The sequence below is a fragment of the Calonectris borealis genome, chromosome 1, assembly GCF_964195595.1.
Source record: "Calonectris borealis chromosome 1, bCalBor7.hap1.2, whole genome shotgun sequence".
Taxonomy (NCBI): domain Eukaryota; kingdom Metazoa; phylum Chordata; class Aves; order Procellariiformes; family Procellariidae; genus Calonectris; species Calonectris borealis.
In genome coordinates, this window is record NC_134312.1 from 192,249,794 (window position 1) to 192,270,661 (window position 20,868).

At 43.7% G+C, this 20,868-nt stretch overlaps 1 protein-coding gene across 1 annotated transcript in view; it reads right to left on the minus strand.

Moving 5' to 3' along the window:
• The window catches only part of FREM2 (FRAS1 related extracellular matrix 2), a 142,627-nt gene extending 125,658 nt beyond the window's left edge, over positions 1-16,969 (minus strand). The window contains exons 1-2 of the mRNA XM_075139998.1: positions 11,821-16,969; positions 5,921-6,010 (exon numbers count right to left, since the gene is read on the minus strand). Of these exons, the coding sequence (XP_074996099.1) occupies positions 5,921-6,010; positions 11,821-16,969 (5,239 nt within the window). The remainder of the gene's footprint in view (positions 1-5,920; positions 6,011-11,820) is intronic.
• Between the last annotated feature and the right edge of the window lie 3,899 nt (positions 16,970-20,868).

Consider the following 20,868-nt stretch of genomic DNA (forward strand, 5'->3'; position numbering starts at 1 on the left):
ATTCCTCCACTGACTTTACATGGTCTGAACTTGAACATTTCAGAGTTATCCACAAAAGAGAATAAAGAATTTTTCTTATGTGAGGCAAAAATGAAGACGACAATAGTCCTTTACAGAGAAGCTCTGCTCTTTAACTGGCATTCAGCACACTGCTGTAGTACTGCTACCCCAATACCCAATTGCTGGGCAAGGGAATGTATTTGACTCTGATACTGCCTCTGGAGGTATAGGGTTTGTGCTGGGCTTGAGTTTAGTGCCAGCTTTGGGGTATGTTTGTTTTACTACAATCAGCAGAATCTGGCCAAAAATTTGCCTTAAACCAGTTCAACCAGTTTCATATTATTTGAAACTGCACATTTCATGAGAAAATACCTTCTACAGATTGGATAGGTGGGCATTTAGATCCATATTTTTATTCAATTATTATGACTTACTGCAGTGACATTAAAAAAACTCAGACAAGCAGAGCATGAAGTGAAGGCAAACGATGGACTTCAGTTTTAACTGGGCATTTTCAGTGCTAGTTTGTCATACAAGGAGTAAAAATGCCTCAGACAACTCACACGGGATGTACCGTGAAATTGTAGTGTGCAGTTTTCTGAAACAGGCACAAGAGCTCAACATATTGGAGCTAATTTCTGTGTCAACTTTCATTCATGAGTGCCATTTTGCATAGCTGAAGCACCAACTCTATGCATATATTTGGCAGTGCCATACATACCCAGTTTCCTCGAGCTTCCTGTAATATGAAGTTCCTGCAGACACTGCAGCTTCTCATTAAGTTTACCAGATTTAAGTTACTCTGTGAGTCTGCTTTTCGCTAATTAAAATGCTCAAACATTTTCAGCTGGATCTTTTTCTTCAATCTAGTAAGCCTCTCAATAGTGTGCAAATTTACATACCACAAATACATCCAGGAGTTCAACTATCAGTCTGGATTTCCATTTTTTTTACCTCCCCAAAGGAAAAAAAAACCCTGTTTTCCCTGCCTTCTGGAAATATTGCTTCCTTTACTAATCATTGAATTAAGAATTTAATAATATAAACAGGATTCACCACTGTCACATGCTTGCACTTACTAAGACGAATTTTTTTCTCCACCTTGTTAATGGGATGTGGAGGCCACTTTTGAGGAAAGAGATTCAACTGAGACTATTTTGCAACCTTTGTGAAAAACAAAATTCCACACTTCCTTCAAGGTTTTGCTAAAATGGACTCGTAACACTTTTTCAGTATCAACAGGTCTCCATATGATCATTTTAAGATCAAAATTCAAAACAAAACAGAAAGCAAATTGTTAATATGAACTACGCTAGTTTCTTTCAAAATGTCACACAGCTAACTCGGCAGCATCCAATATACTACAGTGTCTTCTTGTTCTAAGTATGACAGAAATGCAAGGCCTTGCCCACTTTATAGCAGATCATCTTGCGGCTAAATCCCTAAACATGAAGAATAAAAACCTCTTCTACCTTTAAAAAATATTAGTGCTGATAAATAGCTGAATTGTGTTCAATTTATTTCACTTTTTAATTACTCTTATGAAACATGCCATTTAAAGCCAGAAAAGCACTACAGCCATACATATGTAGGTAATTGATGCTGACAAGAAGACTCTTTCAGAGCTTAAAATCTCAACCAGTTCTTTCTGGTGAAACCTCTAATTTTGGTTTGAATACAGCAGGCCTATGCTGTCACCTGTGAATTACAGTACTAAGGACTTTCTTTCCTTTTATTTTTAAATGACCTTCCTTTCTCTTCATATTGAGCCCATTTCCGTTCTCTTTAGTTATAATTGGAAAGTTATTATGAGACAGGCATAATCCCTGAGCTATTCTCCATTTGTCTAGACTGCAGTTTTCTCCCTTGGCCAGTAAGTAAAGAAGTTTGTCCCAGTACCATATTTCATGCTTTCAGATACTAGGTCACGATTTGGTATGCAGCATGGCACTCACCTTGCTCCCACTGTGACAAACTGAGCAGGCAAGGGGCCAAGAGCTGGCTTGGCTCTTTTCCCCTCACTTACCCACCTAGTCTGCTGTTGCCCTAACTTGCTTACCATAAATGCTAGCCACATGTAAGAGGATAAACAAAATTCCAGATCCACAACAAAACTCACACCGGAGCAGTTTGATGACTCCTTGTACTTGGCCTCCAGGTAATTGCTGACATAATAGACCTGGGCCCCAATCAGACTCTCATCATTTAAGAGGCCGACAAAAGAGCTTCTACATTTGTTCACATAAGTCACGGTATAATGAGTGGGGCAGATCAACCATCAAAAGATGGAGCCAGAGAAAGTCATGCTCTTCTCCTATTTGCAGTTCATAGACCATGAACAAATATTCCAAGAACACAGAAAAGTATTTTACAGCCAACACTAGAGGTATGGGGCAAAATCAACTTCCTAATTCATGTTATTTGAAGAAAACAGGGACTGGTGTTGTAGGTTCCCCTTGCTGAGGCATGAGAGGACAGGAAGATATAAAATACTTGGGTCACAAGATGTGCCTTTTTTTTTTTTTACTTATTCGAAATAACGTTAACTGAATAATATGAACACATATTGATTCACTGAATCACATTTTGAAAACCCTCTTGATTTCAACTGTATCACTTATGGACTATGGCACAATTCAGCTTAAGTGAAGTCCCATTTATTTCATTTACAGCACTAGGCGCTGTGTGGTAGCCATCACAAACTTGTTACTACTGCAAAATTCCTGATACAGGAGACAGAAGTGTGCCATTCTACTGTGGATGTTGGTAGTCTGTGCTGCATCCTTCACTCAGATCTTGTGTGTAGTCTCTTAGAATGATCTGGCTTAAAATCAAAAACAATAAAACAATAGTCTTGGTACCACTGAAATTCTGCCAAAATATACTGAGATGCAAAACACTGGCTTTGATGTGTTTCTGAAAAGGGCAGAAATATAGCTAGATTAAATTGCTGGATTTTTCACCTCTGTTACAGATTCTGAAGACACTGCTAATAAATTTGAGTTATTTCAGACAGACAAATATTAATGTTTTGATCACAACTTCATCCCTTTTAAATGCAGTTTTACCATCTTTAGTCAAGCAGAAAATCAAAAATACTCTGAAATGCAACACAGCTCATTTTTCACTGTATCAACAACATTTGTGTCAACAAATAGCCTCAGGAAAGCAAAGACCGTCTTACCATCTAGATAAGTAGTCTGCAAGATGATAACCTAGCAAGTTCCAAAGGCTCTAAAAAATCAGCAAGCACCTTGTTATCATAATGATTCTTTGAATTATGAAAAATAGCATGCTGTTACACTTGACAAGCTGTTACAACTCTGCCAAGTAGAAGCAGATGTGGCAGGTAAGCTTTCCAATGAAAGAAAAATTCTTGGTATAGAGTTGGAATACATTAAGTGCAATTTGCTTTAACTACACATTTGCCACTAGAAAGTGTTCAAATAGCATGGAGAGAAGTCCCACAAACATTGGGTTCTCAAGGAGCAACTCACTTTTAAGAACTGATGTTAATCAGTTCACTGAGAGCAAACTTTCTTCAGCTTTAATTATTCCCATCACATGAAACTTTGAAACATCTCAAGACCGCGCATTCGTTCACCTACTAGAAGAACAACTTGAAAATCATGAACAATATCACCGTGTGGTGACACCTGTCATAAGAAAATGATGGTATTACTAAGAAAATATAGCACGCCGTGCTCCCTTATCTTTACTTAGCTTTAAATTTCTCTAACCTATATCTCAGTTAAAAGAAAATGTTTAAGGAAAATAAGTCAAGTGTTACAAACTCTTATCTCACTACGTAGAATCATAGAATAGAATCATAGAATCATTAAGGTTGGAAAAGACCTCTAAGATCGAGTCCAACCGTCAACCCACACCACCATGCCCACTACACCATGTCCCTAAGCGCCTCATCTACACGTCTTTTAAATACTTCCAGGGATGATGACTCAACCACTTCCCTGGGCAGCCTGTTCCAATGCTTGACCACTCCTTCAGTAAAGAAGTTTCTCCTAATGTCCAATCTAAACCTCCCTTGGCGCAACTTGAGGCCATTTCCTCTCGTCCTATCACTAGTTACTTGGCAGAAGAGACCAACACTCACCTCACTACAACCTCCCTTCAGGTAGTTGTAGAATGTGATGAGGTCTCCCCTCAGCCTCCTCATAACAAGACTCCTCATAACAGACTAAACAACCCCAGTTCCCTCAGCCGCTCCTCATAAGACTTGTGCTCCAGACCCTTCACCAGCTTCGTTGCCCTTCTCTGGACACGCTCCAACACCTCCATGTCCTTCTTGTAGTGAGGGCCCCAAAACTGAACACAGTATTTGAGGTGCGGCCTCACCAGGGCTGAGTACAGGGGCACGATCACTCCCTACTCCTGCTGGCCACACTATTTCTGATACAGGCCAGGATGCCATTGGCCTTTTTGGCCACCTGGCCACACTGCTGGCTCATGTTCAGCTGGCTGTCAACCAGCACCCCCAGGTCCTTTTCCTCTGGGCAGCTTTCCAGCCACTCTTCCCCAAGCCTGTAGCGTTGCATGAGGTTGTTGTGACCCAAGTGCAGGACCCGGCACTTGGCCTTGTTGAACCTCATACAATTGGCCTCGGCCCATCGATCCAGCCCGTCCAGGTCCCTCTGCAGAGCCTTCCTACCCTCGAGCAGATCAACACTCCCGCCCAACTTGGTGTTGTCTGCAAACTTACTGAGGGAGCACTCGATCCCCTCGTCCAGATCATTGATAAAGATATTGAACAGGACCGGCCCCAGCACTGAGCCCTGGGGATTTGTTCTTTGATGTAGCAAAGATTTGCAAATACATTTTCAAAACTCTCTAGAGGTACTGTCTCTTCTGTGCTTGTCCACCACAATGAACAGAACATGCTTTAATATCCCACTCCCAGCAATAGTAGATGGTGACAAAACTGTTCAATCTGTGACAGACAGGACAAATCCCTGTTCACTGATCTTAATACAGTTAAAATTGGCTGTGCTTCTTGTGAAGCAGTAACACAAGCTGAGTACACATAAGCTGAAAATAGGCTAGCTTGAAGCATTTTTTCTAAGAAGTATATTATTAAATCAACTAATAAAATTCATTGCCAATTACTCATGGAGCTATATATAACATATTAAAAAAGGTATTAAAGTAACATAAACTAACCACCTGTTACCACACACAGGAATATGTACATTTAGGAATATCCACATTAAGTACAGACTTTGGATGGGAAAAAAAGGGCCTGTTAATGTGTTTTGTTTACCCCTTAAACTGTTCTTTCTTTGTTCTTTAAAAACAAAAAAAAACACCTATGTTTTTTTTTCCTCAAGCGAGTATCTGCCAGTGTTCTCAATTTGTGTTTAGTGTTTTAGAGAATTCACATCAGTCACCTGACAAAGATCTTTGACAAGCCATTGAGGATTCTGTTAAGTAGGTAGAATCAGAACTTGAACTCTACACAACATGTACATCAGAGACAATGTGTCCATATGAATAGTCTTATAACTGGAACCTTTAAAGAGATAGGCAACCATAACTGCAAATCAAAATTTAGAAAGTTTCTCAAGATAAAAGGCTTATGACAATTTACGTGTAAAGAGCCTAGACAGGGAATAAAAAGGTAAAACTACAGAAAGCCCAGGTATCTGACTAGACTTAGAGAATTTCACTTTCTTGCTAGAGTAGGTCGAGTGTTTTTTTAATAGATGCAATTACAATTTTATCAACACCTCTCTTTGTCATCACCAGAAATAGTCCACAATATGGGAAAGTCATAACAAAAATCATATTCCAGGAGGTACCATGGACTTTCCTCAATTAAATTCAATGTTCTTAAATTCCCAAAGTATACTTAAACTCCTTCTCTTTCAAGAACAAAAAAAGCACAGATCTTATGAGTACTCACCACCATCTTCAACCATGAAATGAAAAATGTCACTGGTGGCATTGTCACCCTCTCGTAAAACATAGCATATCTTCATATCATCAATATCAGCTGGAAAGAGATAAGAAAAATAGATTTTATTTTAAATGCTGAAGGTAGGAAACTGTTTTTATAGAAAAACTTGATATGTATTAAATAGTTTAGCTTCAACAGAGAGAGGTCAAGGTTTTCCAGCAGAGCTCAAGAATTTCAGTATTAACAGCACTGAAGTTTTACAGATAGCATTCATTCTCCCTCCCTTTACTTCCTCCTCCCCTGTGCCCTCTTTCTTTTAAGATGTATTTACAAAAAGAACTGAAAGGAAATGTAAAAACATGGGCTCAACAGTCAGAACTATTTCATATTTTTAGTGGTGCATTTTCTTAAACAGAGATGTATGTCCATTAAGATATTGATTCTGTCATTCTTCATCTTGAGAAGTACTGTAGAGGTACAGAAAATCTGTGGCTGAAACGGGAGCAAAATCCAGGGTATTTTCTATGTTTCCATTCAAGAGGCAAGACAAATTAGTCCACCCCCCGCCCCGCATCCCACCTCTAGAACTAGATTACTTCTGGCATGTGGTCTACCACTAGGATAAGATCTCTCTACACATTCTGCATTAGAGAGATCTCAATCTCTTTAGTCCCCCACAAAAACGCCCTCTCAACCAGACTATCCTTCCTATCAGCATGTTTTCAAAGGATATGGCATATAATCTGTATGAACTGTTGTAAATAGTGCTCAAACACTTAGAGTGATGTGAAGAACCCAAAGAACCCAAGAACCCAAACTTTGACTTAAGAACCCAAACAGATGCAATTAAAGTAGACAGACAAGACTTCAGTAAGAAAAAATTCAATGCACAATTTTGAATCATCAATTGCAATAAAGAAAGTATGTAAAAGGTAAACAAATATTTATTAATATTGTGTTTTCTGGTTTCCTTGAGCAGTGATGAGAAATACATAAAAACTAATTTTTGTCACTTTCTTCGAAAGACTGCTGTTGGTAAAAATCCATGTCTGATACTTTTTTTAAGAAAAAGTATTAGAAATTAATAGCATTAAGGTGGAGCTCAAGTTCTCCTCCCATGTTAGGGCATATGCATTAGTAAAAAGAAGCCAAAAGCACTTTTGTTAGAGCTCCTCAAAATCCTCAGTTCCAGAAGTAGCCAGACATCTTCTAGGGCAAACAAATTAAGAACATTATCAGCAAATATATGTCACTGAAGAATCTCTTCCATAAATGTTTGAAAGTTAAAGATCAAAAATTCATAGGGCTATAAAGAGGATGCAAACAAATACCTCTTCATGCCAGCGGAGCAAATAAATCTTTCATCCTGCAAACACTTACACAAGTACTCAGCTTTGCCCATGTGAGTAGCCTTATCAAAATCCATGGTTCCAACATATATAAAGATAAGCACTTGAGCCACTGTTTGCAGGACCAGGACCACCTCATCAAAAAAAGCCACTTGTCATCCGAACATCTTAATTTTGTCAAAAGAATTGCAAAGGAATGACCTGTTTTCTGTTCATTATGTTCAGTCACTTGAGCAATTCTATGCTTTCCTTCCATAGCTGATGGTTATGCTAGTTATATTAAAACTTGCCTAGTTGTAAGCAAGTGCCTGCTAAATATTAATGTGATATTGGAATTCTCCACCGTAATTTTCTATTAAAAAAATATAATTATCTTCACTAGATCAGGGCACTGATTTCCCATTTAAAATTCTGCAAAACTGATGTGGTTATTAAAGGTTACCTATATTAATACACATTCTTTAAGAAACAAAAGCACTTCACAACATAATTCACTTGTCTCTCTGAAAACAGCCTGAAAAAGAAGATAAAAAGCATTACCGGGGTAATGCTGAATAAAATCATTGCTCGCAAAGTGCTGCGTATTTGGCTGGAGTATCTTTGGCCTCAGGAGGCTACATGGAGTGCTGAGACATCAACCGAGCTATATTATTGACAAGGCAGATCCTTACTCTCCACTATTCCTTCCCCTTCTTTCTGGCTTCTCAGCAGGCCTGCAGAGCTGTGGGATGTGATCTGGCCCTTACTCACAAACTTACCCATGTGGGACTGGGGACTCCCAAAACAGTGCTCAGCAGTCCGTCACACTTTGTACATTCAAAACATTATCCAAACATCAGCTACCTACTGGTTACATACCACTAAACTTCTTTAAATGTGAAAGACTTGGCAGTTCCTTAATAGACTTTCCCCACTTTTAAAACAAATTATCTAATCTTAATGAATATCTGCTATGAATAAATTCCAATCCTGTCTCGCAGAGATGAGTGCAGTATGATTATGCATACACAATATTCTTTGTATGTGTTTTTGTGCTAGGACAGCACTAGACTAGAAATTACCATGTGGCAAGTGTTTTTCTTTAAGCTTTCTCTGCATTTACTATCACCAAATTGTAAATATAAGGCACAAAGAAACAATAATGAATTAGAAGTGCTGCTTTCAGGTGTAACATGAAGTAACAGATAGTACTTGAATAAACTTAGGAACTGCTTAGTGTATTTTAAGAATATTTTATTTTGTTACTGTCACTTGCCTGTCTCTCTCTCTCTCTCATTCAGATTATTTTAATTAATTTAATTATTTAATTAAATAGAAAAGAATAAAAAGCACCAACTATTTGCAGAATTTGGGGACCTTTTATCAAGAAGTTAATTCTTCCACACTCTAATACCCCCTTTGAGCAATCCCAATTAGCTCTATGAGCCTCACGAGCAAAAGATTACCTACTGTACTTGTGGCAGCAGTTCTTGATGTACACTAATTAGAAAGCCCCACACTGATTGTTCCTGAACAAAATATACAACAGATCTCCTGGACGTACTATATTCTGCACAACCGCATTTTGACTGGAAGCTTTTAGCTCATCTTGCAAGCTAAGCTAATTTCCTTTCTAGCACTTGATAGTTTTGTGGGCAGATATTGAAAAGCAATCTCAAGCATAAGGCAAAAAGCTGTTTGCTAAACAATCACTCTGCTCTCTCTTTCACTTACAGGCAATCTGAAAAACCAGACTGCTCAAGTTGCTTGCACACAATTCATCTTGTTTCATCAATGTTACTTCACTCAAAGCGGTCAGGCTGCCTGTTCATACAACCACAGACCCAAATCCAAGGAATGGGAGTGTGAGGTGGTAGAGTATCGGGATGGACTTCACAAACTATTGAGCAGATTTCAAAGCTCATCTGCATGTGACCCTGAACAGCCTCATCTGACTTCAAAGTTGGCCCAGTTTTGAGTAGGGGTTGGACCAAATGACCTCCAGAGATCCCTTCCAACATAAATTAGAAGACTGTAACAATGTTTTACAAGCCCCATCAGGACCCACACATGTTAATAAAACTGGAACTATTCAGCATTTTCTATGAGGTTGCCCCACATGGCAGGATAGGACCCTAAAAAGGGGGGAGATCAAAACATAAAAAGAAAGTGTATAACAGCAGGTCCAATAGTCAATACAGGAGCATCCCAAAGTCAAAACTATTACTCATGGCTGGCTGCAAAATCTGCACTTAATTAGGATGATTAAGAATATGACAAAAGAGGGTCTTTTTTGTCTGTTTACTCCTGCCCTGAACATAAATTATTTGTCTCAGTACAGCATAAGCATGAAATATGCATAAATTCATTACTTTGGATTTGACAGTGCTTTGCATATTAATGGTAGTGGGCCACAAGGTGAGGGACAACAGTGAACTACACACAGAGTTTTGAGTATGCAGCTTGGTCTACATAAGACCTCTGTGTCTCACATTACTTCTCAAAACTGTAGCCTTCTAGGTTCAGCCAAGTATTTTTGTCCCTGACACTCACAACCTCTCCCATACCCAAAGCAGCTACAGAGAAGAGGGCATCTGAGGAAAAAGGAAAGGAAAAGATAGTGCCCTTTCATGCATGACTTTCACTCCCAGATTATTCTGTGACTTCCAGCAAGTTCTCTTTCCCTGTCCTCAGCAGACGTATTATCCCTGTGTGAGCTTGATGCTTTCTGCCTTTCATGCAGCCTTTCCAGACACCTCTTCTCCCTCAAGGGCTTGGCCCTGTATTCATAGGACATTTTTATGTGTTTGCTTCATAAAATACAAACCATTATAAAAAGCATTTAGGAAGCTGAGAAGAGATATATCACAGAAGTAACACAGCTGCTCAGGAGGTATTTGCTCATAGAAACCAAAGGACAAAATTATTGAAGAAATGTGTATTTCTTAAAAACACTCTTCAACTCAACACAAATTAGAGTGCTTGTGCCAGTACTGTCAGGGAACCTGTGAAGTTATATCACTTTCTGAGGATCCTCACTAGCTTTAAAACCAATTTTTCCTAAGGGTTGCATGCTTCTCACCCACCTCAGGCAGCCCCAGGATATTAAAAAAGCCTGCGTGAAGACCAGTGGGCATGCCATATGGTTGGACTGCCAACTGAAAGCCAAGTAACAACTGCGTTTTGATCATCTGACAAATGTATGCCTGGCCATATGGCACAAAAGAGAATGGAATACTATCCTGACTGCCCCCCCTCCTCGAAAAAATGGCACATCACTGTGCTATGCAGTGGTCTGCTTTCAAGGAACACCGACACAATAATTCTACATTCTCCAACGTAAGAGAAAACCCACTAAAAAAGTGATAATCTGTTTATTTGCTCACTCCCATTCTCTTTTGTTTCTCACTTATTCTGACAACAGTATTCTTAATACTACTCGTGGTTCACTACTGAAGCCTTACATTTAAGGAGCTGTGGTGGTTCCCAAACATGGTTTGGCCCCTCCTCATCCTCTTCTTTGCACTAACACTGCAAAACTTAGGGCAGCCCAGCCATTCAGAAGTTCAACAACCCTGTCGTTGTTTAACCCTAGCTAGCAACTAAGCACCCCTACAGCCAAGACTGTAACATGGAATACGTATCAGTATGGGCTCTGTGAAATGAAATACAGCCAACTACAAGCGTTCATCTCTAGCCTTACCACCTACACAGCCCAACCTGTCTGGGCCCCTTTAATTTTGAGTCTCCGTGCAGTTGTGCTGTCTGCTCACTCCACAGCTGCAGGAGGTTCCAAGAAACCTAATTTCATTTTTAATTAACCAGCTATTAACTCATTGCAAAGTAACATGGAAAATTCTCTGGAGAATAGCTAATGCTCCCCTTTCAATTAAAGTTACTTCATAGCCTTGTGTTGAGGCTTTATTTCAGAACATACGGCACATGTGGTTTTCGTCCTATTCATACCACCTAGTATTTTAGTTCCATGTAAAAACTAGGTACACTGACAAAATTTTAAAACATTTACATTACCTTTTAATTTACCACAAACACTTTGTGATTAAGATTTGTGTAACTAAGGCAACAATGCACTCATAATGTATTATTTCCCCATGCTTGGGAAATTATTTTGCTTTTACAGTTAAATGTGCTCAGACCGTGTAACAACTGATACCCTAGCCATGGTATGACCATTGGTTAATAATAGCTTGGCCACTCCCGTGGCATTTTCTAATTAAAACTGTTTAAAGAAGGCACTCAGCCTCTAAAAATCCGGAACCACATGCAGCCCAATTCTGTTACCCAAATTTCTGTCACTGATAGAAAGTCCAAATCACAGTTTTTTGGACTGTAAGCTCTCCAAAGCGAAGATGCTCCTTTTTTCAGTGTTTATCCAGTAGACCCCCTTTCCTGTTTAAAGCTGTAACAGATGCAATAAATAATAAACAGAAGTAAAAAATAATAAAGCCATTATAAATAAGCTCACTGTTGGAAAGTTTCTCCCGTCAATTATTATAGCGTTTAGCATGAAAAAGAATGTTTCCAGTGATCTAAAGAAAACACAGAGTATTGTAATACCTTGGGTGAACTGACTGATGCTATGGTTGCCTTTCCCCAGGTGGATCAGGAAGCCATGGCGCGGACCCTCTGTGATTCTTATCTTGAGAGTAACATGTAAACTGTCCCTGTCTTCCACTTTGAGCACCTTGTTGGTAATCAGAAACCCAATGTGACCTGTGGCCAGAATACGGAGAGTCTGAGCACCCTTGTTTATTACAATTTGAGGTACACTGTTGTCCACAGCCATTATTCGAATCTTCATAGTCTGAGGTTTCCTTGTTTCAAACACAGTGTTGGGGAAGACATAGAAATCAGTATGTGTGCCATCTGTAACAGTGAAAGAGAAGCTATCCTCAACTGATTCTGTGCCATCATGTTTATAGCTGATTAGATTTTCATTTAGATCTTGTTTAGTGAAAGTGGTGACCGGTTTGGAGTTATTGAACATGATCTGACCGTGAACTGGTATTTGAGTGATGATAAATTTTAGCAATGCGTCAGGTGTATCTCTGTCTTCTGCGGTCAGTTCAAATGGGGTTATCAGCTTGTATTCGTTTTCACTCACCACCAGGTTATGGATTGTGATGACAGGTTTCTTATTGTCCACATCACTGATAGAAATTCTGAAAGTACGAAATACAGGGTTATAGCCATCAGTCACCTCAAACTCAAAGCTGTCCATTTTCACCTCATCTTCTGAAGTGTGAATGTAATAGACTTTATTGCCTGCTAATAGGAGTTGAGTAAAAGTGGAGATGGGTACCCCAGGCTGATCTGTGCATTCGAGATGACCACGAACAGGTGCTCTGGTAATAGTGAAAACTAAGTTCTCGTCTGGACTATTCAGGTCACTGGTGCTAAGCAAATCGGTAGTAAGGGTTACCTTCCCTCCTTCCTTCAAAGAAACTCCTTTGCTGATTACATCTGGGAAGACAATATCGATGCTACCTATTGTCACATAAAAGTAGCGGTCAATGAGAGCATTTATTCCATCTGTCACATCAAACTTGATAAGATCACGAACTCCTTCTTGGCCAAAATGCATATATCGAATTAAGTTTCTATCCACTTCATCTTGGGTGAAGTTCATCCCCAGGGTGATATTCTCAACTCCACCTGAAGGCTTTATTCTCTGCAAGAGGCCTTGTCCTGGCCCGTATCTTATAATGTATGTCAAGGTTTTGTCTTCAGAATCCAGGTCAGTAGCCTTCAATATTCTGTTATCAATAGTTCTAGTTTCCCCTATTTCAATCTCCAAACCATCATTGATAGCCATTCTGGGTGTCTCATCATCTACAGGAATAACCATGATGAGTACCGTTTTCCTAACGGTATGTTTACCATCTGTGAGTTTCACCTCAAAACGGTCCTCTTTTGTCTCAGAGTCATCATGTTCGTAGAGTATGTTGGAGCTCTCTGTTATCTGATCCAAGGTAAAGCTCTCCACTAGGACAGTTCCATTGACCAGCTGGTTCACAATGTGGCCATGCCTGGGAAGCCTGGTAATTGTGAACATTAACTCGTCAGCAGGGATGTCTGCATCAACTGCGTTGAGGACAGGGGTATCAATAACCAGGCTCATGCCTTCCATCACAACAAACTCTCGCATAAAGATTTCAGGCTCTTCATCGTTGATTGGCATAATGACAATGGGGAAAAAGTGCCTTTGGGAAAAGTTAATGCCATCAGAACATCGGAAAGCAAATCTGTCTTCAACAGGCTCTACACCCTTATGTATACTTTGGACATAAAAAATATGCCCTTGACGGAGGTCTTTCAAGGTAAAAGCACTTATAGCTACCCCTGCTCTGGATTTTTCAGACCCTGGGGCTGGAGAGATGTTCTCTACGTACCCAGATGTCGGCTGAGCAACAATAGTGCAGAGTATATCATCATTAGGAGTATCCACATCTTCAGCCCTGAGGTGAGCAGGAGTAATGACCCGTTTGTCACCTTCCGTTACCATGAACTGCTCCCCCACAAAAATCTCTGGGGCTTGACTGTCCACAGGAAGAATGGTCACCAAGACTGAAACTCCTTGAACAACATTGCCCCTGACGCTCCACTCCTCAGACAGGTCAGACAAGGTAAGGTTGAAGGTATCTTCTTTGGGAAGAGGGCCTATTTCACCACCAGTGTGAGCATATACCACAGCACCATCCAGCAGATCTCTCTGGGAAAATCTCTCTGCAGGCACCCCTTGGACCAGGATGTTCCCATGCTGAGGAGGATCCTCTACAATGAAGGTCAACATTAAGTCATCTGTATCCTCATCTGTGCCCTGAATGACATTAGCAGTGATTTCAGCAGCATCATTCTCCAGCACATCCAGGAAGGAACCAAGAGTGCCTGGGGGCAACCGTAGTGTAGGAACCTCATCATCAACTGGGTGCACATTCATTTTCAGTGTGATGGGCACAAAATGAACACCATCACTCACGTCAAGCCTGCAGGTATCACTGTTGGTCTCAGCTCCACTGTGCACATACACCACCCTCCCTTGTCTGATATCCTCCAGGCCAAAGACACCTCCCGGAATCAAACTGTACCCAGAAAGCTGCAACTGGCCATACCGAGGAGCCTGGGTCAGGATAAATCTGAGATGGGCAAGTTCAGTGTCCGTATCGCTGGCATCCAGCTCAGTTGGACTAAGGACATGGCTGCCTCCCTCAGGCAAAGTGAAGCCAGTATTAATGATTTCAGGAGGCTGGTTATCCACAGGCTGCAGGTAGATGGTGAAAGTCCCTTCAGCTGCATTGCCAGCTGCATCTTGCACTTGATACTGAAACTGAATCAAATGAGGAGCCACCCCCAGTTCTTCCTGTGGGGGACGGTACGATATCTTGTGATGATTGATCTGGGCTTGGGTGAAGTGGGTAACTTCCACAGAGTGATCCTCAGTCAGCACGAGGGATCCAAGGCGGGCTCCATATACATCTGGAGGGTGGTTAGTGTCAGTGTCAGTGGGGGGCTGGGTTATTGTGTAGTGGAGTTCACGGTCCCCTGAATCCTGATCTGTGTAACACAAGTGCTTCCTCCGCAGTGGGGTCACCTGCTGTTCTGCAACTATTAAGTGCAGGCTGCTGCTACTATGCAGCTCTGGGGCTAATCTGTCTACGGGATGAACCCGGATCACAAAAGTCTGTGGTCCAGAGCAGTTGGGTGGGTCATTGTCATCCTGGACTCTAAAGACAAACTGGTCCAACACAACCCCAGGGCCAGGGCTGTGAGGCCCAAAGTGGTGGTAATAGAGACGCCCTTCCACAATGTCCTGCTGCAGCCACTCTCTCACTGGCTTTTCATAGATTAGGGAGCTCCCCACTAAACCCGGCACCCTCCTCCAAGAAAAGCCCTCATCTTCTTCCTCCTCTTCCCAGCCAGGAGGTGGCTGCGCTTGACGGAGGAGCAGCTGCCCAGCAGTGGGGCCAGACTCCACTGTGAAGAGCAGGATGGCATCCTGCGAGTCAATGTCAGTGGCGCTAAGAGCACGGGTGGTGATGGGCACTGTTTCACCCTCAGCCATGGCCAGCCCCGTGTTAGCATTGAGTAGGGGTGGCTGGTCATCAGTGGGCACCAGGGTAATGGGGAAAAGGAACTCAACACGGTGGCGAGAGCCACCATCTTCCAGCCGCAGCACCAGGTTGTCACTGAGTGGAGACTCACTGCCGTCATGCTGGTATATGACCTGACCTGCTGCCAGCTCAGCCACCGTGAAGTATTTACGAGGGGCAGCAGGTGCTGGGATGTCCTCCAGCAAAGTGAGGTGGCCATGCTTCAGCCCTGCCACCACACTCACCCGCACCTGCTCAAGGTCATCCTCATCACTTATCACCAGGTTGGGGCTGGGACCGGGGCCTGAGAGAGGCCGCGACTGCCCCTCATAGAGCACGAGGCCAGTGTTGCGGGTCACCACAGGTGCCAGGGTGTTCATGGGCTTCACCACAATGACAAAGGCGAAGGGCTCTGAGGCAGCACCCTCTGGGTCCAACACCTCCAGCTCGAGCTCAAAGAGCCGCTCCCGATCTGAGTCCTCCATGGGCGGCTGGTAAGCGATGCGCAGCTCCCTCACGTCCCGCTGGCTGAAGGAGGTGACAGGCAAGCTCCGGTCATCTGTGCTGACTATGTGCCCCTGGCCGGGGCCAAAGGGTGAGGTGATGTTGAAGAGCAGCAGGTCCGGTGGTGACTCGGCATCCTCAGCCGCAAGCATGTCAGGCGTGAGGGCGGTGAGGACAAACTGGTCCACCTCCATCATCAGCATGGCCAAGAAGCTGGGTTTGGGGGCCACATTCTCAGTCCCCGCCCGGATCCGCACCAGCACCTGGAAGTACTCGCGCTTCAGCAGTGCTCCACTGCCCGCTGCCTCCCGCAGCTCTGCCACCAACGGTACCAGGTCACGGTTGGGGGAGCCGCCGGCTGCCGTATGCCGGTAGCGCAGCCCCAGGCGCAGGAACTCCTCGCAGTCCCACATCGAGGCGGGCACCGGGCCGCTCCTCGCCGCCTCCCCAGTCGCGGCCGCCGGCACCGCCGCCGGGGGGTAGTTGAGGATCTCTCCGTAGCGGGGCAGCCCGGCCAGCGGCGGCAGCAGGCCCACCCGGCAGCGCTGCCGGCTCGGCTCGAAGGCGAACTCCAGGCTGCGGGAGTCCAGCGGGTTGCTGGTGCCCCGCAGGCGCTCGACGGTGAGGGGCAGGTTGCGGGTGACGATCTCCAGCTGGGTGAAGAGCACCTCCACCTCCAGCACCAGGGGCAGCACCAGGGCGCGGCTCGGCGAGTCGTAGCGCAGCTGCAGGCGGACGCGGTCCCGCGCGGGGCTGCGGCCGCCGAGGTGGGAGTACTGCACCTCGCGGGCCCCGAAGTCGCAGGGGAAGCGCCTGGGGCTCAGGCGGCCCGGGCGCTGCCACAGCGGGTCCTCGTCCAGCACGGTGAGGTGGCACCGGTCCCCCGGCTGCACCTGCAGCACCAGGTCCCGCGCGGGGTCCAGCCAGGCGGAGCGGCCCAGGGGAACCCGCAGCCCGCGGTTGGCCACCACGACGGGGGCCGCCTCCGGCGCCCACGGCGAGGAGACCGCGGCGCTGCCTGGCGGCGGCTCCGGCGCCCCCACCCAGACGCAGCCGGCCAGCAGCAGCAAGCCGGCCAGCAGCCGCCACGGCGCGGCGGGGAGAGCCTGCATCGTTCTTGCCGGCGGAGCGAAGTGCCGGGAGCTGCCGGCAGCGGCGTCTGCGCTCCGCAGGGGCCGAGTGGCGGCCCCGCTCCTACCGCCGGCGCGGCGCGTCTGCACCCGCTCGCCCCACGCACACGCTGCGCTCTGAGGGGAGCGCGCCCCGCTCCGGAGGGGAGCTCCGCGAACTGCGAAGCCCCGCCCTGAGCCCCGAGCGGCCAATAGGCACTCGCGGGGGGCGAGGCCATCTGGCGCGATTGGACAGAGCGGTTTGCCAATCTTGCAAGCTACAGGGGAGACAGCCTCCCCCTCCCTCTCAACAGGTTGCTGAGGAGAAGGCGCCGAGAAAGCGGCGGGCGAGCCCCGGCCGTGTGGGAACGGGGAGGAAGGGGGAGGCGGGGGGGCACGGATCGCCTTGCCGGCAGCCACCGCGGGAACGGCGCCGCGGACCGCCCGGAGCCCCCATGTCGGGAGGGGTGGAGGGGCCACAGCGGAGGAGCGCACCTCTGCCAGCCCCGGGAGGCCCCGGGAGCGCACCGCCGCTCCCCACCCATGCCTTAAATCCTGGCTCCGTGAGGCAGAATTAGAGCGAGGCTGTCCCCGAGTCGCCGCCGGGGAGGGCTCGGGGTTTCCCTTCCCCTCAGGGCACGGGGCGACAGGGGGAGCGCGGGGCGGCGGCGGCGGGTAACGGCCGCCCCTCGCGGCCGGGCGGTGCCGCCCGGTTCCCGTGGGCGGCGGGAGCGGGGTTGCCCGAGAGCCGAGCCGCGTTAACGGGGGGCCGGGGGAGAGAAAGGTGCCTGAGGGAAAGCGAGGCGGGTCGCGCGAGGAGAAGCGCCCCGGGGCTGCCGCCGGAGCGGCGGGCGGCGGCGGGGTGGGGGTGTGGAGACCTGCCTGCCGGCACCGCCTTTCTTTGCGCCAGAAAGAAAACGGATAAATATCTCCGGGGCAAAACACCTTAGTTAATATCCAGTTTCATTCCTCGGAGGTGACTAGTCACAGCAGTGGGTGAATAAAAGCTTCACAGGGTTTCTGCCATCTTGTGTCTGCAGTTAAGAGCCTATTAATAAGAGTTGGAGCTTGCAGGAGTTACTTGCCTTTTAAAATTCTCAGTGGCAGGCTCTGACTTTTTATTCATCTCTCACGGCTGCTAAAATTCTTTCTTGTTAATGAAATGTGATCCACAATCTGTTTTAAAAAAGGTTTGTAACAATAGAAAAACGAAAAATAAAGAGGGGCAGATTCAAAGATGACCCAAGGCTGTTTGAAACTGACTTTGGGTAAATTTGTGATGCCTTCTTTTAAAATAATCTTTGAAGTTATCGTTCAGTGGTGGAGCAACGTTATGGCATGTGATCTTGTTTTCTGTATGGAAAACTTGAATTTGGAATTTCAGGTATGGGCACAGTCAGCCACGTTTACAGATAAGTATTATTTCTAACAAGTAATTCACTTTGGTTTGGGATCGGGGGACATCAGTGGACATCTGTTCTACAACACTGGATTATTGTAAATTGTGAGATACTTTTATATTCTATTATTGACATACCTGTGGAAAACTGCAGAAAGCTATTTTGTTAAAGAAGTCTATACTGAATTATGGACTTGGATGCTGCTGCAGGAGGTAGTAATTCTAGTAGTTAGATACTAACTTGAGCAACACTAATACCATTTCTCTACCCTTATGAGGCATTCACCCTGGATTTCAGCAAGTTAATGTCTTATTTCTAAGCCTCAAAGAAATTCAAATAAGTTGAGTCCCAGACCAAGGATCTCCCGTAGGTTCCCAAACATGGTATTAGTATCTCTTGTTGTCAGAGATGACAATATTCAGGATGGAGTGATTGGAATTGTTCAGATATAATGGTCTAGTGTCAAGTCCTAGGTTCTGTTTTAAAACAAACAAATAAATAAATAAACTCACAACCAGAACCAATTGACCTGGCACAGAGATTTGAGGTAGCATTGGGGTGATTTGAAGTCATGTCTGCCTGCATGGAACGTGAATAGCTTAACTTATTAAAGAAATGTTTGATTCCAAATTTAGGCTGTAGTGAAATGAAGTTTTACAGAACCAATGTTCAGTAGAAACCTTCACATTTATTCACTTCAAGGGAGAAAGATTTTTTGGTTTTTTTCAAAATAAACTCCCTTTTGCAGAGATTGCCACTCAAACCATGTGTGTATGTGCATATATGCCTGTGTATGTAGAGAGACTTAGTGAAAAAGGGTAATAAATCACTTACAAATAGCATCTAGCTTTTTTATTTGTTGTTCTAGCAGAAGAAAAAAAATAAGGTATCTAATGAAAAGTGCACCTTTTTTTTCAGTTTTTAATATTCTTAGACTGTTAGGGATAGCAGGTAAACATGTACCTTTGAAATATTTTCTCTTTAATAATGATGTGTTTTGAACTACGTTTGTAACAGAGCAATCTCTTCTCTGTTAAAGTCAGTCCAATATTTGTTGTGATGTTTATCAAGGGATCATATCTGGGACATCTCTTTTCAATTGGTAAAGACAGTTAGAGAAATCTGGTAGATGAAGGAATAGCTTTTGAAATATCTGTGTTGAAAGTGAATGGAGAAGGATATTGCACAAATAAAATTTTGAGAGGTTTAACTTCTTAACTGAAAAAAAAATTTCAAGAGAAAAGTAGTGAAGGGATGGGATTGACCCATCTCTGTTACAGAAATTTCTTATTTTCAGTGGATACAGGGTCAGGGTCTTTGCTCTCTATTATCTCCATCATCAGGTAGTAAATCTCCATGTACAAACAGCAGAAGTCCTCTTTATTTTTAGCAGTTGCTGTCTTGCCAAACAAGTCAATGAGCTTTTGTGCCACAGTGCAAGTACAAAGTGCAAGATGTTGTTTTTTTTTCTTTTCACAGCACAACATAAAATAAAAAGTGCTCCAGATTATAGAGTTGATAAGAACTTTGAAAGGATCTTCCTTGGCTTGCTGACTGGTTGGCTTGTGCCAACTTGTGTTCAAATTGTTGAAGAAAATTCATTTTGGCTAAATTCTGATCTAATGGCATAGCTGTAAACCCAAAGCGTTTTCCTACCAATTAGCTCTGAAGACAGTGTAATAAAATCAGAATTGGGCCCAATAACAAGTCCATTGATCTTTTAAAATAAATTTTTGCTGAATAAAGTGACTGATATTTGACCAGGGAAAAAAAGAGTCTACATATCTTTGCATGAAAGCTTGCAGCTCTGCTACACTACTACACTCTATTTCTGAGTCTAAATAGAAACAGAAAGCTTTAAGACAAAGAAGATCTGCTCATTTAATAGAGTATTAATGAATAAAAGTGTGATCATCTAAATAGAAACAGAAAGCTTTAAGACAAAGAAGATCTGCTCATTTAATAGAGTATTAATGAATAAAAGTGTGATCATGGAAATCTAGTGATGAATATTTCTTCTGAAATAAATTACCTGCGAGGTTCAGCAGGATAAATTTGTATTTTAAGACATTTGTTTATTTAAAAATGGATGCAAATCTATTCTTATTTTAAATGCAACCCTTTCTGAGGGCATCTGGCTTCTGCTTTTGATGATGGATCACAGATTTATATCCCTTATTGAAACCTACACAACTCAGAGTTCCTGCATAAGGCAAACGGAAATTTACTGTTCACCAAGTCTACATATAAATTTGTAGTTATCAAAGACTGCCCTCTGTTGATATGGTGTAATCTTAACATCTTAACGGTAGCGAAGCCTGATTTTTGGTATTACATTACTTTTTGTAGGAGTTTTGTACTTAATGATGGAATTAATTCCAGAGATGCTCTTCAAATAAATTAGTAAAAATTAAATAATTTTCATGATTGATTACTGGGAAAGGAGACTAAATATGACATACAAATGTCAGGGGTTTTTAACAATTTTCCAAATAGATAACA